The sequence below is a fragment of the Lytechinus variegatus genome, chromosome 10 (assembly GCF_018143015.1).
Source record: "Lytechinus variegatus isolate NC3 chromosome 10, Lvar_3.0, whole genome shotgun sequence".
NCBI lineage: Eukaryota > Metazoa > Echinodermata > Echinoidea > Temnopleuroida > Toxopneustidae > Lytechinus > Lytechinus variegatus.
In genome coordinates, this window is record NC_054749.1 from 4951256 (window position 1) to 4977414 (window position 26159).

Here is a 26159-nt window from a genome sequence, read left to right on the forward strand (position 1 = left end):
TATTTCTTTTTTTTCTTCCAGGCAACTGCAGCGGGGAGTCATTTTTTTAAATCATGCTTTGTTATGTCATCATTTTATGTTTTTTTGTTTGTCTGAAATACCGTATAAATAATGATAATAATAATAATGATAATTTTAATAACAACGTTTTTAAAAATACGATTTTTTTAATACTTACATCATGTAGATATTGAGAGGTGTGTAGTCTGATAACACCAATCATCGGATTAGAAGAATGTGGTGAGATGACTTGATGTACAATGAAATTAAGTCACGGAATATTACAATTATGTGGTTCAAACGTAATTTGCACGAAGGCTTGTTATGCCTTGCTCAACGCGTGTGGGTCAGAAATCTAAAGCAGAATGAGGAAGGTAAGATCATTCATGGACCAATAGCAATAGCCTCAAGAATTTCAAGTCCTATCAAGTTCGGGAGTTTCTTCACTGCATTCGAACGACAGAGAATAGCCCACTTTATAAACGAATAAGGATGACGACAGATACACGTCTATAGGCCCGCATGTAGGCCTATTATATGTCGAGCTTTCAGATCGTTCTCCTAGGGGCGTTGACAGCGGGGAATGCTATCAACCAATCAACTCTTTGGGAGAGTTCAAAGTTTCCCGACAAACACAGTGGTGCTAAAAAAGTTCGTGAACCCTCTACCAAAAATGCTCTCCTTCATGCTGAGTTGTTGAATGGAGACAACAACACATATAATGTTCGGCGAGCCCAGAAAAAATGTTATCATTGTAATATTCTATCAATTGACTTGACTACAAATGTAAAATATCACGATGGCAGAACTTGAACACTTAAATAATTATGTTCATTTTTTCATTAACTTATTAGCACCACATGTATATGCATACAGTATATCTAGGCTATTGATTTCCGTTTCACAATGTACACAATATAATTAAAAGAAACAGAACAATATCAAAAATGTGGCTAGACCTATCACATATAGTACATGATTATAGATTACATAATTCCAGTGCTAAAAATTAAGCTAACTCTAATGACATTTTTAGTTTAGAGTAAACCGGAGAGGCTTGCCGAAAAAAAGTTTGTATACCAAGCCCCAAAACCTATAAGATATTAGTTTGATCACCTAATTTACAACAAAAAAAGATTAAGTTCGTAGAAAAAAATCATCTATATGCACTTTGCAAAAGAATCATCAAATGAGAGGACCTTAAAAAACACAATATTAGAGCCCCCTCCCCCATGTACGCCAGTGCTCCAACGTAAAGCTTAATGCAGGAAGGGTCCATACAGGTGGGGCCGTTGTAGAGCCCTCCCGAAGAGCCCATTTGAAGGTAACAGACGAAGAGCCCCTCTACATGTGATCTGGGACAGAACTTTGGAGATCTAGCATAGTAACTCTTGTTAGGCAGGGATACAATAGGGGATTATCTAGCCTTTGGCTAATTGTCATCATTTAATTTATTTCACTTTCTTACTAATGATAATGCATAAGTATTTCGGGATGATTTGTTCTCTTATATCATGTATATGTTTTTTCTTTCTTTCCTTTTCCAGCTCTGCTTCCGTTTTCCATTTTTTTTTAAAGTTTTCTTTTCAATTTTCCTTTCCTTTCCCTTCCCTTCCCTTCCCTTTCTTTCTTTCTTTCTTTCTTTCTTTATTACTTTCATTTATTTATTTCTGTCTCCCATTTTCCAAGATCTTTTTTTTCCCCTGTGAAATCCGCCAGGGATGGGCAGTCTGCCCCTGCACACCCCTCCCCTGCCTGTTACGCCAATGGAGGGACCATGGTAACATAGATACCTTACACAAAGTCGTCATTGAAATCATGTGATAATGAAGTTGTTCTATTATGCACGTATATAACGCACATACTGGAAAGATATAACAATGGTTAGTATTATTGATTCACGTTCTTTATTAGCAATCAATGTTCAAGACTATAGATATTGATTATACATTATTATTATAATAAGGGTCTGGGATCACTGTTGGCATGTTGGATATTGTCGCTTGTTGTTTGTTTAATGGTTTGTGATTTGCCACTGTTTACTAGATGATATCACTAGTTTGCTCGTTATTATTTTTTATCAAGTCACTATACTTGTTTCCTTATTGTCATCAGCCGTATCCCTCGACCTCTCCTTGGATGATCTGCAGAACAGTGAAAAGGGCATTAAAAGACCATGGAGCTATTATAGAAATACATTGCAAATGAATGCACATGTACAGTGTACGTCATACATATGTCCCAATAATTAAACAATAATTATACTGGCTGAATTCAACGTCCTTTTTATTACATAGTTAAAGATAATTCTACCCAACAAACGGTTGATTCGAATCAAGATAGAAAATCAAACTAGCGTATATAAGACTGAAAATTTCTTTGGTTAACTCACTATTTCTTTTGTATTTTATATACATATATATATATATATATTTTTTTTTTTTGAGGCAACTTTGCAAAAGAATCATCAAATGAGAGGACCTTAAAAAACACAATATTAGAGCCCCCTCCCCCATGTACGCCAGTGCTCCAACGTAAAGCTTAATGCAGGAAGGGTCCATACAGGTGGGGCCGTTGTAGAGCCCTCCCGAAGAGCCCATTTGAAGGTTACAGATGAAGAGCCCCTCTACATGTGATCTGGGACAGAACTTTGGAGATCTAGCATAGTAACTCTTGTTAGGCAGGGATACAATAGGGGATTATCTAGCCTTTGGCTAATTGTCATCATTTAATTTATTTCACTTTCTTACTAATGATAATGCATAAGTATTTCGGGATGATTTGTTCTCTTATATCATGTATATGTTTTTTCTTTCTTTCCTTTTCCAGCTCTGCTTCCGTTTTCCATTTTTTTTTAAAGTTTTCTTTTCAATTTTCCTTTCCCTTCCCTTCCCTTCCCTTTCTTTCTTTCTTTCTTTCTTTATTACTTTCATTTATTTATTTCTGTCTCCCATTTTCCAAGATCTTTTTTTTTCCCCTGTGAAATCCGCCAGGGCTGATGGGCAGTCTGCCCCTGCTCACCCCTCCCCTGCCTGTTACGCCAATGGAGGGACCATGGTAACATAGATACCTTACACAAAGTCGTCATTGAAATCATGTGATAATGAAGTTGTTCTATTATGCACGTATAACGCACATACTGGAAAGATATAACAATGGTTAGTATTATTGATTCACGTTCTTTATTAGCAATCAATGTTCAAGACTATAGATATTGATTATACATTATTATTATAATAAGGGTCTGGGATCACTGTTGGCATGTTGGATATTGTCGCTTGTTGTTTGTTTAATGGTTTGTGATTTGCCGCTGTTTACTAGATGATATCACTAATTTGCTCGTTATTATTTTTTATCAAGTCACTATACTTGTTTCCTTATATTATTATATTGTCATGAGATATACCAGATTACCGATATATGCCGGGAATATATGTACTAGTATATATATATATATATATATATATATATATATATATATACTAGTATATATATATATATATATATATATATATATATATATATATATATATATATATATATATATATATATATATCGGGATGATTTGTTCTCTTATATCATGTATATGTTTTTTCTTTCTTTCCTTTTCCAGCTCTGCTTCCGTTTTCCATTTTTTTAAAGTTTTCTTTTCAATTTTCCTTTCCTTTCGCTTCCCTTCCCTTTCTTTCTTTCTTTCTTTCTTATTATTTTTTATCAAGTCACTATACTTGTTTCCTTATTGTCATCAGCCGTATCCCTCGACCTCTCCTTGGATGATCTGCAGAACAGCGAAAAGGGCATTAAAAGACCATGGAGCTATTATAGAAATACATTGCAAATGAATGCACATGTACAGTGTACGTCATACATATGTCCCAATAATTAAACAATAATTATACTGGCTGAATTCAACGTCCTTTTTATTACATAGTTAAAGATAATTCTACCCAACAAACGGTTGATTCGAATCAAGATAGAAAATCAAACTAGCGTATATAAGACTGAAAATTTCTTTGGTTAACTCACTATTTCTTTTGTATTTGAGGCAGCTTAACATAGCAAATGTGGAAACAGTAAAAAAAAATCGTCAGCAAGCGAAGCGAGCCAGAAAAATTTTACCTAAAATGATTTTGAAATTGAATTCTAGTGATAGCTTTGGAAATCTAGCCAAAGTAAACATGTCTATAAATATAGACATTATATAAGAACAGCATTGTTCGTCCCACTCATGGACCCCGAGCATGGTTCATACGTCTGCAGTAGTATGATGGGGGACCTAAGCTACGCACTTGTTCACAAGCGATGTAAAATATGCCAATTTTTATCATCTTTTACTAATTATCGCATAAAAGTTCGGACTGCAGTTGTGAGCCAGCGCCAGCCACCATGAGGCAATATTATGGTAATGTATTTAAAAAACAAAGTAAAAAAACCATCGATATGCAGGCGGCAGAAAGGAGTAAATTAACCCTTTAAATTAAATAGAGGATCAGGAGAAAAGATCAGTGAAAAGATTTTGAATAAGAAAATGCCATGCTGGTTTTTCTACCATTGTAGGCCTACATAGTTTTTGTGGCTCAACTTACCCCAGAAGGTGGCTCAAATAATATCCCACAGATGGGGCAATATAAGTTGAGCCATGCATGGCCCATATCTCTTTTTTCAAAATGTTTCAGAAGAATTAAATTTTAAGGCAAGGTACTTATTTTTACAAGATTATTAATCATATCAATTCTAACATGCAAAAAGTGTCATAATTTACCCCGCCTTCCCCTACGGTAGGTACGGTACATGTACGACTGTCCAATATTCTACCAAGGCAAATTAATTTTGCGGGAAAATTTGAGCTCGCTTGCGCTTCGATTCGCTTCGAGCTAGCTGAGCTGAGCGAGCTAGCGCTATTGCGTTAGCTAGCTAGGGCCGGATGAAACCGTATATAGATGATCGATTCGCTAATAAAGCTGTGCCAAGCATGGACCCAAAGTCAGGGGCAGGGCATGCGGATGCGATGGTGTTACTGTTTGATAAAATAATTGGCAAATTATTCAATCTGGATTGCACTGATTAATAATTCATTGTTAAGGTAAGCATGAACAATAATTTGGATATTTTTTTTACGCAATGCCAATGAATAAGTCCCCGGAGCATTCACGCAGCCGGCGCCGCGGCTGCCCGCTCCATGACTCAGTCATGAGCTACCGTAGGCCGATCAGACCCCGTGCGAAGCGACGGCATTGCCGGCGCTCAGTGGGCCAGATTGCCAGAATGAGTTGAAAGTGCGCCAAAATTATATTCCGTGGTATATCTATACTTTATAATGTTGATTAATATTCTCCCTGCCATTACAGGTAATTGCACTTTAAGTAGCCAGCTTCAAGGCTGGTGCAGAAAATCCAATCATGCTAAGACTCCGCTGATTTATTTTTTTTTTAATTTTTTTTTTTTTTAACTGCACGTAGAATAGATCTTCCACAGCACTGTACATACTGCTGCAAAATTCTAGAAGTACGATGATACACCAACCTGGTGGACTGTACTTTAACGGATGATAATGATGCAAAGTTTTGGAGTTGCTTATAAAACCTAATGTTCTAGAGCGAGCAGCTTCATCAGAGAGGGACCCCTGATAAGCTGCATTGTGGTTTCCAAGAAGAACACTCCTGTTCCTTACTTAGGACCTTAATAGCAGCCTCTTCACCTTTTCATCAAAGCTAATACTAAACATGGTAGAATAACATATTCATTCCTTGATGCTGCCAAGGCATTTGATACAGTGTGGCACGGTGGTTTTCTTAGAAGCTCTATCAGGTGGGTGTGACTGGTTATCTCTGGGAGCATCAACTGTATGAAGGCCTTGGAGCTTGTGATGTATGCCAATACATGTATCATTGCCTAACTACAACTGTAAGATATTTATGCCTAACTATATGAAACCACTATGACTCGACCAACAAGTTCGAACAGAACCAGAACTAGATATTTAGTGAACAATAGAACCTATTACAGTCATGAATAGACCAACTCTCACTATGCGTGTAAATACATCTGTAAATAAATCAGTGGTAAATGAAGAAAACCACATAAGTAGTATTGATGATGGAAAGTAACCATCAGTAAGAATATTAGATTAACACATCTTTGGTCAATTGTAGAAGTAGCATTAACTAACAAAGCAATTCTTGGAAGATAAGGAGAAAGGAAATTATTGTATCAAAGAAGTTGCATGGAAGGACAGACAGAGCAACTGGGTTCTTATCCGACAAGATGTATGTCAAGGAGGAATTCTCTCCCCTCTTTATTTGGTCTACATCGATGAACTCGTGCAATAGCCGAGGAAGAGTGGCATAGGTTGTAAAGTACTCTCCAGATGTACAACTCCTTGCCAACTGCCCTAAAGATGTTGTTGTTGTTTGTTGAAAATTAATGGCGACCAGTCATATTTGACTATTATCGCCAACTCGTTAGGCCAACTATTATTTCTTTTCTTTTTTTCGACGTGTCTTTAAAAAAAAAATCGTTCCTCTCCTTCTTTTTTTTTTATCTTTTTTCTTTTCTTTTTTATTATTATTATTATTATCATAAAGACTATCGTATCTTACAGGTTACCGCATGATCCCGTCCTTTCTAACGACACCGTCCAGACATCGTCCTGTCTCTCCGGTGTAGACAGGGGGCTCCCTTTGGGATACTCTATAGTCTTGAAACTCGAAAAAGAAAATAGAAATAAAAATGATAGTCTTTTCCCGTGAAATGATCTCGCATATACCAATCAAATACATGTATGTCTGTTTTGTTTTGTATAAAAATGATAAAATTTGATATGGGGAGGTTAGGATGATTCGAAATTTATGGGGCATCCAAAATAAGGGCTTTAATAAATGGAATGGTGCATTGTTAAATCAAGGTTGTAAGTTAGATGAACATGGAATTAGTAAATAATATATATACACACATGCATATACATATTTTGTTTCCTTTCCTTCCATTTCTTCATTTTTATTATTTTCCTTTCATTTATTCTCCTCTTCCTTCCATTCTTCTTTTTTCTTTTCCCTTTTCCTCCTTCCTCTCCTTTCCCTTTCTTTTCCTTTTTTGTTTTCTCTTTCTTTCCTTTGTCTTTTTTTTTCCTCAAAATGGATAATAAGCTCTACTGAATACAAGGCATATAACCTAGAGAGAAAAGAGATATATCTTATTCTAAAACTAAAGTGAACAAGGACCATCATCTCATATGGTCATTATACTCATATAAATGATATATATACACACATGTGTATCTACATGAATAAATATACTAATCAAATATATATATTTCTCTCTTTCCGCCACGGAAAAAAAAAAAAAAAAAAAAATCCTATCGAATTATTCTTTTTGGAAACGTTTCGTTCTTTGAACGAAACGGACCAGTGCATTTTGGACACCAGGGTCCCAAGAATTCAGGAGCCTGGGAATTCCCTCGGAATCGGCGATGTCTGCCTCTATAAGAAGCATCGACCTTTCAATTAAATATTTATGACATTTCACAATATAGTGTTCAATTGTTTCTTTCTCCGGACATGACTTGCACTGTCCCGTTGGGTGTATTTTCATTCGCCAGAGATCTTCATTTAGTCCTATATGGCCTAATCGGAGTCGACGGAATATCTTTTCTCTTGCTCGGTCTAATGAGCAAGTCGGTGATTGTAAGACCGACTTTTGGATTACTTTATAGTGGGTGTTAGGGGAGTTTTGCCATCTAGACTGCCATTGATTAAAAGAAATTATCTTTAAAATGTTATTCACTTCGGACGTACATAAGTAATTTGTTATTTCTATGGGTTTATTGAGAGCTGCTTTGGCATGAAAATCAGCACGTTCATTACCCAGTATTCCACAGTGGGAGGGGATCCATTCAAACCTAACATCAATATTTTTCAATTTTAGATGGGACAAACTTAATAGTATTTCCGAAATGAAATTTTCCTCTTTGTTATTCTTTAATGCCAGTAAAGCACTTAAGGAGTCTGTGAAAATAACTGTACCTACATAGAGGTTATCTAGCTGGTGTAGCCAATTAAGGGCAAGCATGATACCTGCCAGTTCGGTTCTGTAAACAGAAGTACCATCTGACAATCTCTTTGATTGTTGATAAGAGAATGCTGGAACGCAAAATGCTGCAGAACTGCGCCCTTCCTTGGGTGTTTTGGATCCGTCCGTAAAAATGTGGAGCTGATTATTCCATTTCGTATTAATGAATTCTAAGCTTGTCTGTAACAAATGAAATGGATTATCTGACTTACTTACCTGGTTTGTCAGTTCCGTTGATATAACTGGTTCCGTTAGTAGCCAAGGGGGGAAATTTGTGGGTTTGAATTTTTCTATACATAAGTAATTATTCGAATTTGCTGTTCGATACCCGAAAGGTTTATTGCAATTCTTACCTTCCATATACTGATATTGCCAGCAAGGTTGTAAGCTTGAGAAAAGAGGATGCTTAGGTTGAAGTTCTATACTATGTTTGAATTTATGAGCTAGCTGTTGTCTTCTTAGATCTAGTGGAGTTTCTCCCATTTCTACTTGCAGAGATGCTAAAGAGGTAAGTGGAAGTGCACCTGCACATATCCTTAAAGATTGGTATTGTATTGAGTCTAAAGTTTTCTTAACACTTTCTGAAGCACTATCATATGCCTCACATCCGTAGTCCAGGAGGGATCGGATATAGGATCTATATATCATCATTAGAGACTTAGAAGAGCTTCCCCATGACGTACCAGTTAAACATCTGAGGATATTCATTTTTTTCTTACATCTGGTTGCAATGTTCTCTATATGTTCAGTCCAGGTAAGTTTCTTATCAAAAATCATTCCTAAAAAGCGATGCGAATCTTCACATTTTAGGGGTATGCTATTTATAGTAAGATTTATCTCAGATAATTTTCTACTCTTAGTAAAAAGTATGGGGACAGTCTTCTTTTGAGAAAGCTGGAGGCCCCATGAGGAGAACCAATCATATAGAACATTCAGATAATTTTGTATTTTCTTGGTAATGAAAGGGATGTTACTGCCAGAGATCCATATTGCACAGTCATCGGCATACAGTGAAATTTTAATCGAGGGATCTGTAGGGATATCATGTAACATAATGTTAAAAAGTGTGGGACTGAGAATACTACCTTGGGGGAGACCTCTATCCATCTTGAATTCTTTTGATAATTGCTTATCAACACGAACTTCATAAGTGCGGCCTTTCAAAAAGTTGCGGAGAAAACTAAGCAAGTTCCCTTGTATACCTATTTCATTCAATTTATGAACTAGACCTTCTATCCATATCGTGTCATATGCTTTATTTATGTCCAAAAAGATAGCTAATGTATGTTCCTTGTTATTTATACTCTTTTGAATGTCGTTCTCAAGGTTCACTATACTATCTATGACACTCCGGTTTCTTCTGAAACCGTTCATGAAGGATGGTAATATTTCATGTTTTTCGAGGAACCAATCGAGCCTTGACTTGATCATGGTTTCCATGATTTTTATCAAGCATGATGATAAGGCTATGGGCCGATATGATGAGGTATCACTTGAATTTCCGTTATGTTTTAAAATTGGGATCATTATTGAGTGCTTAAGCTGGGATGGGATTTGTTGTGTTTCCAAAATCGAATTGAAGAGCAAAAGTAAGTACTCTTTTGCTACGAGGGGAAGGTTTTGGTATACTATGTAAGGTATTTTGTCCTTACCCGGAGCAGAATTTCCTTTCTTTTCGATAGCTCTATTGAGTTCTGTAATACTTAATTCCTCATTCAGGACATGCGTGTTTATTTCCTCTGGTCTATTATTTTCCCTTTTTTTAAGTTGTTCGAAAATAAATTTCTGCTTGTTTTCAGTGAAATCCGTTGCTTCTTTGGTAAAAATCGTTTGAAAGAATCTCCCAAACAAATCTGCCTTGTCTTGGTCAGATTGGACAATTGTGTCTTTGTCTTTCAATATTGGGATTCTCTTGGGATGGGATTGTATACCGTTAAGTCTTTTAATGCACTTCCAAATAGTGGATTCTGGGACAAATCGATTAAGGTTCTTACAAAAATTATGCCAGTACTGCTGTTCACTTCGACGGAGAATTTTCTGCGCTTCCGCCTTCTTTTTCAGAAAATTATTCAAATTTTCAATAGAAATTGTTCGGTTTAATTTCCTTTTGGCTTTATTTCTCTCCTTAATTTTATCCGAACACTCTTTATTCCACCAAGGGATCGGCATACGCTGTTGTTTTTTCTTTTGGGGGGAAATTTTATTTAACACCCCAGTTATTTTGTCTACAAACTTACCATATAATTCAGTTGGATTTTCTTCAGTGTTTTCTGCATTGTTTTGCTTAAATACCTTTTCACATTCAACTGAAAAAAGTGCCCAGTTCATAGTTCGAAAAGGCCATCTGATATCCTCTTTTTCTTTTTGCATAAATGTATTATTACTCAGTAATTTGTCGAGAGTTATATCAATAAAAATTGGATAATGATCACTGCCGAACTGGGTTGGCGATGTAGACCACTCGCATTTGCCAGCTAAAGAAGGTGAAGTTATTGAAAGATCTAAAGCTGATGTTTTGGCATTCCTCGAGTCCATTCTTGTGGCAGATCCATCATTCAAAAGAACCATATGTGTGTCATTAATAAGATTTTCAATAATTTTCCCATTATGGTCTGTTCTTTCACCTCCCCACAGGGTGTTGTGAGAATTAAAATCTCCTACTATTATATAATTGCGGTGGTCTAGTATACTCACTTTAATTTCTTTAACTATATCATCGTTTAGTTGTTTACATGGATTATAAAAATTAACAATTCTACAAGTAAGACCTTCAATATATATATCTAAAATTTGTAGTTCTAGGTCCGTTTCTATTGAGGGGTAGGCATATTGAAATGAATCATGAATGTATATTGCACATCCACCTCGATGTTGGGATTGTCTATTTTTGGGGATACAGGTATATTCTGGAAAGTATAAATTAATATTGTCATTAAACCACGTTTCTTGTACACAAATAAGGTGGACTATTTCATTTGCTTTATTTTTGCTATTGACAAATTTCAAGAGCTCAGCTCCATGAGCTGGTAGACCTTGTGCGTTCCACTGAATAATGGAAAGCACAGCTAATAATGATGTAATAGAACTAGCTCTGGTCGTTCGGCTGAACTGGGCCTGAGCCCCTGAGTAAAAGTCTTTCTGATGACACCTTGATTAGGTGAATGATATTCTTTTCACTTATATCTTTGTAAAAAAGTTTCAATAATTCAACTATGGAAATTATCAATCTCTCACATGCTTCTGTTGTTGGTAACATCTCTGTTGGGGGGTTGTTCACATCATCTTCTATATCTAGACTCTGGGTATTCAAGTATGTGCTAGATGGAACTTTCCTCGGTGCTTCATAAGGTGGGGGTATAGATCTACTTGAAGTTTGGGTTGAGGGAGCGCTGTTGGATGGGGGACCTCTATTGGATTGGAGTTCAGCAGGCCTAATTGGTTGATGAGGCCGATAAGAGCCCCGTTGTGGGGGGTCTTGGTGAACTTGTTCTGGGATTGGATTTGAGTTAGGAACAGATTGGTTTTGCCTTTCACCCCAAACTTTTGTAGCTTGGGCGTATGTTAATTTACTTTCATATTTAATTCTCTGAACCTGTTTCGCCTTTTTTGCTTCTTTACATCCGTTGTAGGCAGCGGAGTGTGCCTCTCCGCAATTTGGGCAGCCCGGATTGTCTTTTCTTGGACATTCATTGAAAGAGTGAGGTTCTCCACATCTTACACATCTCAATTTAGATCTACATTGAACAACTGTGTGCCCAAACATTTGGCATCTGTAACACCTAGTTACTGGCGGAATATAAAGTGCTACTTTAAATGATTGAAAACACATTGTAATATTTTCTGGAAGTTGCTTGTTGAATGTTAAAATAACACTCCTAGTTGGGACGAAAACGGGTTGGTAATCGTTTTCAGCATTTCCAGTTCTTTTTGACATCTTTCTTTTTGCTGCTATAACATTTTGGTGTTTCAGTTCTTCTTCTATTTCTTTATCTGTCATATCTATGGGGATTCCTGAGATTATTCCTCTAGCGCCAACAGCTTTTTCTTGGACTTTTACCGGAATGTTACCAATTGACTGGATTTGCTGTAGGCTTCGATGTTGTTTTTCGTTTTTACATTGGACTAGAATTCCAGCGTACACATGGTTGATCCGCTCAATAGGAGACAAACCAACACATTCTTTAATTGACTTCGCAATATCTTTTGGGTTTATATTCTTCAATGATTTTTTCTTGTCGATTGGAACAATTAGAGTTTTCAGATGATTGGTGCTATGAATGGAAGTGCTGCGGTTAGGAGAGGGGGTTTTGTAGTCAGTATTTCGTGATTCAGAATCGCTGGAAGAGGAGTCCGCTCTGAGCGAGATAGATTCTACCGCCAGACTTCCTTCACGTTTGCGTTTATTTTGGCGTTTTTTATACGTGACAGTCCGGACATCCTCGTCCATGTCAAAAGGGTCGACTTCCGGAGCGGAAGTCGACGCCATATTGGGTGCGCCGGGGAGAGGCGGGAATTTTAAATTCCGCCACGTGTGTGCGTGTATTAGTGCTAGTAGTACTAGAGTGCAGTTAAAGCCCAAATCTTAAATGCTACCTTATCTCGTAAAATCCAACTCACCCATGCAGTCTCCGAATCTCAATTACAAGAGTATATGCCCATGAAATCAAATTCCAGAAGAAAAGTAAAAATTTTCTGTCAAAAAGATGAAATTTTCTCCAAAACTTGATCCGATCGGGAGAGTCACGTCAGTACGTCAGAGCACGTCAGAGCAGATCTACAGGCTATGCTTGATATTGTCTTAGAGTACACTATACCGTGGCACTACACCATCAATTCCTCTGAAAGTGCTGTTGTGTTCTTGGTTGTAGAACTTTTGGGGCCATGGCCCAAACCCTTTCATCTGTTTGCCAGTGCTCCACCCTGGAACCTCTTGATATTGGAGCCATTTGAATCTTACACAGCTGTCTGTTACTTTTATCAAATAGCGGGTATTTTTATATACATTGTAGATACATGTAACACATTTATTCAACACAGATGTTGTAATAAACCAAATATTTTGATATATTTTTACATTATATTCAGCAAATAGCATATCATATTTCATTGCTTTTCATTTCATTGTCTCCTTTGTTTTCTTTTATTTCCTCTTGGCTGTTGGACCAAGCCCCCCCCCCCTCCTGTACACCAGTACTTAACATAAAGCTTAATGCAGGGAGGGTCCTTTGAAGGTTACACACGAAGAACCTCTAATGCATGAGGTCTGGGGCAAAGTAAACAGCAAAAATTTTTATGGAAAAAATTTACTTAGGTAGTATAGGGAGTAGAGAGCTATAGATAGCTTTGGTTTATTTGTCATAAAATCATAGGATTACATGCAGTACTCTACCTAGGAAAGTTGAGGTATGAAGAAGAAATGAGAGAATTTGTTCCAAAATTGTTTTTCAAAACAAAAGATTACATGTAGGAGGAAGGTTTCTAGTACCAATAAGTGCAAAGCCCACAAATCATTTATGCATTACCTTTTAATGTTTTGCAATGCAGTATTATTGTATTTTGTATATCTAATTCTACTTTCAGGGTAGATTGTTTCATTACATTAGCTGAATTAACTGCTTGAAGAGAAATTGACAGGCAACATTGAAGAGAAGTATTCCACATCTGAAAGGACCTCTGACTTTTTCACCATGGCAAGCCCTTCAGCTGGATTAACCAAAGAAGAGGTAAGTTTCGGTTAAAAATGAAGGAATGTGTTACTTATGTTGATGAAAACGCTAATTTTTACATTTTCATCTAGAGTAAACTCAAATTTTGGGATTGTTTCTAAAAAAGTTGTGGAATTAATAATCACAAAACTTGTATTACTTGGAGGTAAATCCAAAGATAGCTGAATTTAGTTCCTCGGACCATGTAATAGTTCTTAAAAACTTAGTGATAAATAGAAGGTGGTTCACTTCTGCTTCATAATTGAACAGGCAAATTTTTGTGTGCCTTCACAACGCAATTTTCCATATGCATTTGTCAACATTGTATCAGAAAGCGTTAATTCTAGATGCATTAATTATTTTAAAGTGATTTTCCGTCTCAAAAAATTGCCTATTCCAATTCAGAAATCTGAAATTCTGTTTCAGCATGTCAGAAAGCGGAAAGTCTGTTTCCCCATACTTTGTGTACATTAAAAAGTAACAATTCCATTTACCCATTGAATAGCAATATCACAACACTCGCGTTAGTCAAAATTTGCATCTGCCACTGTACCAACAATGCAGTAGAATCTATTCTAATGGGATCTATGCGGGTACACAAAATATTTTGACAAACACATTTACAATGTAGCATGAATACATCCTTACCTTTCACATTATTAGCATTATTTTATGGTTAAATGAAGTTTTCTCAATAATTTGGGGGTTTTTGGACATTGTTTTCAGCAGTCGATGATTTTTGCCTATAATCTGCCATTTTGGATTTCAAGACCTCGATATCGTGCTGTTACATCTTCAAACTTATAGGGCAGGGACACACGACCGTGTTGTTGTAATCAAACAATGTCTGCGTGAATGTTTTTGATAAGCTCAACTCCGCCCGTGCCCGGCCAAGGCAGGGTATACGTTACAGGCACGAGGGGGTACAATCGAGTGTGATGAAGTCGAGTGCACTCAAGATGTGTGCATTGTCATGATTGTAGCGAAGTAAGATCATGTTTTCTGGGGTTTTGTGGCCATTTAATATTCATATTTTGTTGAGATATTTGAGTAATTTCTGTTGCTCTTCTGTGTGTTTTGAGGAAAAATATGTTTTCCATGATTTTCCATTTGAAATGCTACTTTCCTTTTCAAAAGGGCCTTTCTGTCAATTCTGTCCGTTTTCCACAATCGCAGAAAATCAATGTCCCTAATTAATTTGTATGTGTTTGTATTGAAATTATTTTCTATATTTCTTAAGCAGGAGGTTTGAAGATTGAAGTGAAGATAGATTGTGAGATAGAGAGAAGTGATATTTCAAGAATTTTATTTTCTCTTGTTCATGATGCCCCATGTCTTTAATATGTAAGCTAACAAATGAGTTTAGCCCATTATTAAGTGAATAATGCCCAAAGATGCATGGTCCTAAAACATCAAGTTTCAAATCAATTTCTGGTATGATCTAATTGGAGGACAGGATTGTTTTTGTGGTCATTGATTTTATATTTTCTCATAAAAAGATATTGTGCTTAGTTTAGTTTCAACCTTTTCTGATATATCCAGTAGTACCTAAACCTTCTATGGTACCAAATTTTGTAAAATTGTCCCACATAAACTTTCAAATGGTCATACAGTAAAGACAATTTTTTTTAAAGGATCAGTTGTTACTCTTAAGTACATGGTCTAGGGTACCATAGACCTGTGGTTGATAATTTAAAATTGATCATAACATTGATGTTATACACTTAAGCTACAGAGCATCAAGGCTCTACATGTTGTAATCTCAAATTGGGCTAAATTTCTTCAATTTTGAATAATGAGGATTAAATGTAATACTATGTACTCTGTATACTCTGAATATCTCATGATGGCTTTATTATAATTTTTTTGTAACTTACTGAATGCAAATCTGGTCTTTTTTTGATATTTCTGTACAAAGTGGATCAACGAACACGTTGAGTTTGCAAAAATATATTAGCATATTCCCCATCTTAGAGCAAAGCCAGAAAACAATAGATTCAGTGAACCGAATCTATTCTCTAGTTTTTACAGGTAAAAGTGAGTTTAATAAAGAAAACTGACTGGGAGTGTATATGTTCATTCATTAATTCTTGATCTTTCATTTGACTTTTCACTGTACAGATCAAAGAACGTCTAGCTCAGATGAAGAAACAGTATGCACAGATGCAGAAAAAGCTTGAGGTGAGGCCTGCTACCGATGCTACTTTTACCGGTAGTAGCATTTTGTTTTCCATCATTTCACAATATGTATAGTTTTGCCTCTTTTCAATGAATTTATTATGGAAAGAAATGTGTGAATTAGGTTTAGCTGCTTTGGAAAGTCTTTTGGTGGTACTGTGAAACCATTAAAACTTAGGGAATCACAAACCCCTTTAAAAAGTAAACCTTTCATGCTGAGATTGTGTACATATATAGTTTCTGCATACACTTGTCATGTACAGTGATTCTATTTCAGTTTGTAAGGTCATCAATTGCTTTCCATGAAGAATTTGTAGAGTTAGGCTGTTGATCCATTTCAAGCAAATATTGAGGAAGGCGACATAGGTGACGAGTATTCATACATCCTCTAATATGCAGATGCTTTTGGAGCAAAAGTGTAAAGTCACATTTCAACCCAATTGTTGAATACTGCTAACTCGCTTAATCTGAGTACCTTAATATTTTATCCAAACAGAAATCTGACAAGGCTGCTAGAGTGAAGAGGCATGTGAGCAAAAAGATTGCTGATTACAAGCGGAAGCAGTCAACAGGAGGATCTCCGGAGTGCACCATCTTGAGAGCAGATGACGTATCCACAGTCACCACTGGGAATACAAGAAGCCCATCTCTGTCCAAAGACAATAAAGTGTGTCTGTCTTCAGAACTCAAACGATCCACCTCAAGGAAGAAGAGTGGTAAGCGTCGGAGCGTGTCCTTCGTTCTTTCACCTCAGTCAACACCAACAAGCAGCAGACACAATGCTGTGCAAGGGACTGAGGTGGCCAGTGCAATATCAGGAGATGATCGTTTGGGAGTGAATTCACAACATGACTGTCGTATGTCACCTGAGCCACACATCCAGAATGCAAGCAGGCCAATGAAGGAGTCTGGAGATGCACCCAACAAGATTTTGTTCAGGAGTGGCAAATCTCAGAAAAGAAAACCGTTGGTACATGTAGTTCCATCTGGAGAAATTGGCGTTGACCAGTCAACAGATCTCAATGAAGGCTTTGTGTCAACAGATCTCCAGAATTCAGAACAGAAAAAAGACAAGGACATCACTACTGACAAATCTAAAACAAAATCAGATCCGGGGGATTTCATGAAACCTGACAAGGATTCCCCAGATGCAAAAACACCCCCAGAGGATACCCAGTTTGATCTCTTTGCTGATACAGATGAACAAAATGAATTTCAGCATGCCACTGAGGTCTTGTTCCATTCTCCAGTCAATAATGACAGTGCCTCATATGACAAGATGAGTGCAGCATGTGCACCAATGCAGACTGTGTCATCTTGTGAACTAAACACCTTGACAACAAAACAAACTGAAAAGGAGCCACAACCAAATTTTGTCTCGGGGTGCAGGATGAAAAGGCATGAGGATATATCACAGGAGTCTGTTATTATACTTGACGAGACTCAAATAGATATATTTCAGTCCCAGACTACCAGTAGGTGTAGTCAAAACAATGAGATTGAAATCTTGGAATCAACAGGAGTACAAGAGGCACTTCCTAGAAGCACATCAAATACTTATTCTGGAGCAGTGACTCTCAAGAAAAGCCCATCTATGATGGTATCAGAACCAGGTTATTCCCTAAAGAATCCTATGCATGTGAAGTTAAATAAAGACAAGATGGTGTCCGGTGGACATCAAGATATGAACCACAGTGTGCCAGATGATGAAAGTGCAGAAGATCCAGACGTCATTCCAAGCACCTTTCCTGAGGATCATGAGCCATTGACAATAACAAAGAACAGCGTATCCAATCAGAATTCTAGCACAGGCAATTCAGATGTCATGAAAACTAATTGCAATCAAGATAAAATGCCTTCACCTCAAATTGATGAACACAAAAATGATTTCCAAAGTTCATCCAAACATATTGTGGATGAAAAAGGAGACAACAGTGAATATGAAATGAAGGGCAGCAGTCAGGCAACTGATGTTAAAGAAGTAGACTTAGCTGTAACAAAATCCAGATTGTCTGGAAATGGGGAAATAGTACACAATGAAGATGCACAGTGCGTATTGAGAAACAATGACGTTAAAAAGGACACCAATCATGTTGATCCATCTTCGGTCCACCTTGATTCTCAAAACATTCTGGTTAGCTACCAAGAATTGACTTCTCAAATGATTGATACATCTCCTGAAGGAAAGGGAAGGACTGATACCCAGAAGAGGACGAGGAGGAGAAAGAACCAAAGAAGCATTGACAATCTCTCGGTGGATGACATCAGTTTGAAGGATTTTGTAGTGTCGCAACAGAACAGCCAGGAGGGCAATCACACCTGGATCGACGGACTAATGTACCCAGCAGAATACTATGTCAGGAAGACCAGGAGCATGTCGAGACCTTCGCCCAATCTACATTCTGCGCCGGTTCTTGGACAGAAGCGTTTGTCTAAAACTTCTCGGGGGAGAAAGGGGTCTGTGACGAGGACCACTCCCAATGGTGTGATGAGTGAGCCAGTTCATACCGAATTGCCTGATGTTGGCAAGATCCAGGCGGGAAAGGAAGGGTCTGAAACTGTGTCTTCAGAAAACTTGGAATCGGGTAATAATGACGCCTGCTTATCAGTAGAACAATCTCAGGACTTCGTTAGAGGTAGACAAATGGCAATAAGTGAATCTGTACATGACAAGGAATCACATCCTCCAAGGAAGATGAAAGTTTTGCGCAAAGCATCAACTACTAAAAGGAAGCAGGGAAGAAAAACCTCTCGCAAGAAACTGGAAAGTGACTCGGAGTGTACCATTACACAGGCAGCCACAACTTCTCCAACAGGAGCCCATTTTAATTCAAACAATGGACAAGATGAATACCAAAATGAAAGGCAGGATAATTGTGATCATCCTGAGCCAACAACTACTTTTGATAATGATCATAGATTACCTAATGGAGAAGAAAACAAAACTACGTCATCTATTTGTCAACTTACAGGGGGTTTGGCTTCACAGAGGAATTACGCCAAAGACACAATATCAGTTTCCTCAGGCTTGGTGTGTGAAGATAGTAAACACTTCTCTATCACTCAGATGACAAATAATCCACTGGAGAGCCAGTTCACACAGACTCAGGTCCCAAGTAACTTTGCCTTGCCAAAGGTATTTGGTAGTCCTGGACACTCCACCCAGTGCCCTGTTGGTCTGTCCCCAGTTTCTCCATCTTCCACACCCATGAATGCACTTTGCAGCCCGACCTTGATGCCAACTGCATCTCATCATGGGAATGAAATGGATCCTATTCAAACTGGGGAACATACATTTAAGCAACACTTTGAAGATAACCCGGAGTGCAATGACCAGCAGTGGATGTCAGAAGTGTACCTTGCAGATGTTGTACCTGAGGTTCCAGCCGATATTGATTCTGAACATCAAGGCTTGGACAGTCAACACGACGTCCATGCAGGACGTTTATCTCTTGATGGATGTGATATTTCACCCTCAGAAAATCCTGATAGGAATGAGCATATCCTGCCAACTCTGCAAGATGATCCCATAATAGACTCAAAAGTTAGTGACATTCTTGTGAAGAATGGGACACGACTTGTTGGCAGTGTCATAAAAAATGAACACAATCTTCCAGGAGGGCATGATCAGGATTCAGAGGATTTGTTTTCCCAACTGCATGTTCCTTTCAACGATGTCCAGGATGATAAGTGTGCATCTGAAAGGACTCCTGCCAATGACTTCAAAGACAAAGAACCCATCACAGAGCACCTCCCGTCCAGTCTTCCAGGTGGTCCTTCTAGCCTTTGCAGCAACATAAACCAGGGATCCCCCATGGCCGATGCAGCTACTGGGACTCCGCCTGAGGTTGCTGAAATGCCTCAAGCACAATCACAGTGCACAGACTCCTTGAAAAATGGATCAGAGATTGATAGGCATTCTGTGAAAGAGACATCTGAAGATGGCTTTATTGTCAAAGAATGCTTCCAGTTCAAAGGTTGCCTTGAGGTTAGTATCAATAATCTTCCCAAAGTTGAATTTTGATGAAAAGTAAATTTTCGGGCATTGAGTAACTTCGTCCAGGGCCCAGCTAATCCGCTAACAGTCATAAAAAATAAGTCAATTGAATGCAAGCAATCATAAAAATCACACTACAATCTATCACGAAGCTCAAGGTGACGGGGTGGAGGTTGTAAAATAAAATCACTGATTCAGTTGTTAATTCAGTTATACAAATGTAATTACAATGCTATTGGTCAGACAGGTCTGGTCAAAGCTTTGTAAAACCAAGTGGTCAGTTTTATATCAAGATATGTATGATTTTGCAATAAGGGTACCATTATACCATGACGATTTCCCTGGCAGGCGTGGTCCCCATGTGTCACATTCTATTAAGGTTTAGCCAATGAGTTTACATCTTTTTTTTTTGCTGCAGAAAGTTATTTTTTTTAAATCAAACTCAAATATGCAATTAATTAGAAGATGTAAGATTTTGAGACCCAAGATACATTTGCAATTGATCACTAGTTTCTTGCAGTGTTCCCAGAGGCTAAAAAGTACATGTAGAACTTGACTTTCTGATAGTAAATGTTACATCACCCTTATCTTCAAAAGTCTTTATGGCTCCGCCCCCCCCCAGGGAATACTAACTTTTCAAAATACTTTTGGTCTTTCATATTGTCAGTGGAATCTCCCCAAGTTACAATACATGTAAATCTTTGATTCATTGTAATCATAAGGTTCCAACCCACAGGAACTTTACAATGCTCAATGTCTAATCTATTTACAGCTTTTGATTTCAAAGAAATCATGGGGAATTGGCGTTTGCTCATGCTGGGCCGAACCTGTGGAAATCTTTTCCCACAAGTTTGAAAACCCAGACTCCAGTGACCACCTCTTGGGGCATTCTAAAGACATGCCTGTATAACGGTGCTTTTTTGACGGACAACCTTTTATGTATTCATTTTTGTCTCACCTGCATAGCAGAGTGAGACTATAGGCGCCGCTTTTCTGACGGCGGCGGCGTCAACATCAAATCTTAACCTGAGGTTAAGTTTTTGAAATGACATCATAACTTAAAAAGTATATGGACCTAGTTCATGAAACTCGGCCATAAGGTTAGTCAAGTATTACTGAACATCCTAATAGAGTTTCATGTCACATGACCAAGGTCAAAGGTCATTTAGGGTCAATGAACTTAGACCATGTTGGGGGAATCAACATCAAAATCTTAACCTGAGGTTAAGTTTTTGAAATGTCATCATAACTTAGAAAATATATGGACCTAGTTCATTAAACTTGGACATAAGGTTGATCAAGTATCACCAAACATCCTGCATGAGTTTCACGTCACATGACCAAGGTCAAAGGTCATTTAGGGTCAATGAACTTTGGCCGATTTGGGGGTATCTGTTGAATTACAATCAAAACTTCAAAAGTTTTTGGATCTGATTCATGAAACTTGGACATAATAGTAATCAAGTATCACTGAACATCCTGTGCAAGTTTCAGGTCACATGATCAAGGTCAAAGGTCATTTAGGGTCAATGAACTTTGGCCGAATTGGGGGGTATTTGTTGAATTACCATCATAGCTTTAAAAGTATGTTGGTCTAGTTCATAAAACTTGGACATAAGAGTAATCAAATATCACTGAACATCCTGTGCGCATTTTAGGTCACATGACCAAGGTCAAAGGTCAATGAACTTTGGCCATAATGGGGGTATCTGTTGAATTACCATCATAACTTCGCAAGTTTATGTATCTGACTTTTGAAACTTGGACATAAGAGTAATCAAATATCACTGAACATCCCGTGCGCATTTTAGGTCACATGACCAAGGTCAAAGGTCAATGAACTTTGGCAACATTGGGGATATTTGTTGAATTACCATCCTATCTCTGTAAAGTGTATTGGTCTTGTTCATAAAACGTGGAAGTAAGAGTAACCAAGTATCACTGAACATCTTGTGCGAGTTATAGTAGTTTTCAAAGTCAGCACTGCTGCTTTGTTGAATCGCGTGATGCAGGTGAGACGGCCAGAGGCATTCCACTTGTTTAAGTTTGAACCTGTAATATATATTTTTTCATCTCTTATTTGCTGTGGAGCACCTTGAGCATCTAATTAAGATGGAAAGTGCACTATATGTATTATTGTTGTTGGTGTTATTGTTATTATCAATCAATTAAATTTATCTCTTTCAGCCCAGATCAGAGCACTCACTAGAAGTCCAGAGTATTGTTTCATCTGTCTTTATCACTGATGATGTATCAGAACCTCTGATAGCTGCCGTCTCTCCTGAAGAGATCACATTCTGGATACTTCGCAGTGACCAAGATGGAAAGAGTTTTCAAGCTTTGTGTTCATGGAGTACAAATGAGGTAAACTAATCTATTCTATGGATTTTTTAAAATTCATTCTTTATCCTGAAATTACTTTTATTTTGTTATTTTTCTTACATCAATTTTCATTTTCGGTTCTTTTTTATTATATTTTTAATGTCGATGTATCACATACACATTGGAAACTATTTTACTAATTCATGCTCAACAGCTTAGGTGTACTAAGACTTTTGAAGGTTTAGGTGAAAAAAAAATTTCATGCAACTGCTTGTGGATTTTAGACTGAAATTTATGTTAATTAAGGTGATACTTCAAGCTAAAAATTATATGTTTTGGACAGATAGAGAAAAATCAGATAAACAAATGACTGAAAATTTAATCAAAATTGAACAATGAATAACAAAGTTATGACATTTTAAAGATTTGCATTATTTTAGTTAAACAGTTTTATGCATGTCTCGATGATTATTCAGTTTGCAAACTTATGATGTCACATTCCAACTTGTTCTTTCATATTTTATCATATGAAATTATATTTGCCCTCCAAGAATAAAAATGATTAGATTGACAACTTATTATTTATTAGATATTCAATGCTGCAACTGATTATATTGTAAGGGAGACATATGATGCACACATGTATGAAAATAATACACAATTATGATTTTATGTTATAACATACAGAAAACGAAAAGTAGGGATATGACATCAGTCCATGTAATGAATATTCATGAGGTGCATACAACTGTTTACACAAAATATTGCTTAACCTTAAAATTCATTAACTTCGCTACTCTATCAGGTTTTGATGAAATTTTCAGCCTTCTGCTCAGTGACTTTTACTCTATTTATATCGATGTCATTACTTTAAGCGCAGAGTACTTCTTCAAGGATGTTTCACAGCCTGGGCCCCTTCTTACAAATAGTTACGATTGATCCAATCAATTGTAACTCTATAGAAATCGATTAATTTCAATTTTTTTTCTATTGGAAATTTGCACAATGTCCTTTGTAAACATTCAAGAAAGCAATGAATGCATGAATATACATTCTGGTTAGAAAATATGTTGAACAAATATCAGTCCTTCACGTTTATAATTTCGTGGAGCTCAATAAATCGCTCTCCTTATTTTTTTGAGGAGCTCGATTGAGCTCAGAATCGCTCTCCGTGAGGAGCTCAAATCAATTCATTATTATTATTATTATTATTATTTTATTCGGCATACAGAATCAAATAAAATATTACAAACAAGTGAATACAAAATGCAATAGAGTCATACAGATTATAATATAAAATTCAAGACAAAATTGCGTTGTATCAGGTGCGTCTGGTCAAGCTGCCAGGGTATGGAAAAAGTTAACTTAATAACTATGGTCCGCAGACCTTCCTCCCCATACCTGACCAGACGCACCTGATATTGATTGAAATAATACATATATATATACATACATGTATATCAAAGTAAAATACGTACATTTGGTAATGGTCATGATGTATAAACGAATGGAGAAAAATTATGAAAAATTATTAAATCATTGCATATAATCACTAATTCAAAAACATAAACATAACATAATCATTGTTTAACGGCCTCGTTTTATAATGCTTCCAGGATTACATGTACATCAATTGCTGTGATAGAGTGAGAAACAGTTTTATGTAAACGGAATGAAGATATGCTCAAAATATAAAGTGAGAAGTTTATACAGTTGTATTTTGACATAATCAAAATTTATATGAATATTGCACCTTAGGGATATCCTATGTTGTTTATTAGTATTGTTGTTATTGTTGTGATTGTTAATAGTGGTAATAGTAGTAGTAGTACGGTAGTTATATTAGTAGTAGTGTAATAGTAGTAGTAGTATAGTAGTAGTAGTAGTAGTAGGGTAGTAATAGTAGTATTGGTATTAGTAATAGTAATATTCATAGTGTATCACCATGGGTATTATAATTTATACATATAACACAATTATTGCCCTTTGTTTGTTATTAAAATTATCACCAACTGTTCACAATCAGAATTTTAATCAATGTTATTACCGGTATTGATAGAATTAATAGCAGAAATGTAATTTTTATCAGCAACTCTTTGAGGAATAGATAGAGTCACAATGTGAATGTATTCATTAATTTAAATCATGTACATATAAAGGACTTCAAGTGTAAGCACCAAGTGCTGAATCGAATCAATAAAGCGTCATTACGTAGATCTCTAGGAAGAGTTTCCCACAATCTTGGGAATGAGTTTACGGCAAAGGATCGAAGTCTCTCAGTCCGAGCAAACATATGTTTAAACTTCAGATCAGAGGTGTATCGTGGGTTTACAACTATAAGGCTGTTTACACTATCACATGATATGTTCTGAAAAAGGCACTTCATTATAAATGATATCAATATGAACTTCCTTCGAGACTGCAAAGATGACCAGCGCAACTGTTGCAACCTATCGATGTATGACATTTCTCTCCGTCTTTGTTTCAGGACAATCCGTGTAGCTCTGCGTTGTATGGATTCAATTTTATCAATTAATTTTTGCGTGTAAGGGGTCCAAACAGGCAATCCATACTCAATTATAGGTAGAATGATGGATTTGTACAGGCAGAATGTGGCACGAGGGGAAAGGCCAGATGAAACATTAGAAAGAAGGCCAAGAAGCCGGTTTGCCCGTGATGTAATATAGGAAACATGACTATCCCAGGTTAAGCGACTGTTTATCATGACACCAAGATACTTTGTCTCATTGACAACCTCCAGTGGGATGTCGTTGATGCAATACTCTGGAAAACCAGGATTCTTTGCACAAGATATCCTCATTACTTTAGATTTGGAAGCATTCAGACACATCCTGTTATCCTGGCACCACTGGTTAATGATATCAATGTCCCTTTGAAGGTTTTGTTGATCGATAGGAGCGTAAATGGGACGAGATATAACGGTATCGTCTGCAAACAAAGCACATGCCGAGACAATATAGCGAGGAAGGTCATTGATAAATATGTTGAATAGACAAGGACCCAATACGCTTCCCTGTGGAATACCAGATGTCGGTGAACTCCAAGTAGAGAAATGTCCTTTATACTGAACACGTTGTTGACGTTCAGACAAGAAGGAGCGAATCCAATACCAAACATTTCCAGTGATGTTGTACAATGAAGACAGTTTATGTAAAAGAATGTCATGGGGCATACGGTCGAACGCCTTTGAAAAATCAAAGAAGACTGCATCGATAGGAGGCGAGCGACGCTGATCTAAAATGGTCAGCCATTGGTTGGTAATGGTCAGAAGCTGGGTCACACATGACTTTTTAGATACAAAACCATGTTGAACTTGAGACGATAAGCAATTTACTTCCATATGATCACCAATTGCTCTCGAGATGAACGACTCCATCAGCTTACTAACAACGGAAGTTAGAGCCACTGGACGATAGTTCGATACAAGCGAGCGGTCACCAGCCTTGTAAACAGGAGAAATATTGGCCTGTTTCCACAAAATAGGTATTGAGTGATTTCGGAGAAATATCGAAAATAAGCGCTGGAGAACTGGTGAGATGGTATGCACAGATTTCTTGAGCATAATTGGCGTGATTACAATACATGTATCATATAGCAGATTTTTCTTAACATTGTATATATGCAATAGGTGCGTTAGCTTAATATTAATTAATCTGGTGAAACTAGGCCTGGGTCACGTCAATACGTTTACAAGATGTCGTAAGCGCTCCTGCTAAAAAAAAGTAATTGAATAAAAAATTCCTAAAATTTCACATTTTACATCTTTAAATCCATGAAATGGTCTTCTTTTTTCCATAATTCCTTGAAATTTCTTTGATTTAGTTGAAAAATATCAGAAAAATTAAGAATGTTCACCTCTTTCCCGACT

General features: G+C 37.0%; 1 protein-coding gene across 2 annotated transcripts in view; it reads left to right on the forward strand.

Annotated features, from left to right (window-relative positions):
* The first annotated feature begins 4925 nt into the window (after window positions 1–4925).
* Window positions 4926–26159, forward strand: part of LOC121422244 — a 28665-nt gene continuing 7431 nt past the window's right edge. The window contains exons 1-5 of one of the 2 annotated variants that reach the window (XM_041617153.1): window positions 4926–5084; window positions 13649–13791; window positions 15895–15954; window positions 16448–19939; window positions 22136–22312. In XM_041617153.1, coding sequence (XP_041473087.1) covers window positions 13756–13791; window positions 15895–15954; window positions 16448–19939; window positions 22136–22312 — 3765 coding nt within the window. In that variant the 5' untranslated portion in view covers window positions 4926–5084; window positions 13649–13755. The remainder of the gene's footprint in view (window positions 5085–13648; window positions 13792–15894; window positions 15955–16447; window positions 19940–22135; window positions 22313–26159) is intronic. The other variant, XM_041617154.1, reaches the window with a different exon arrangement.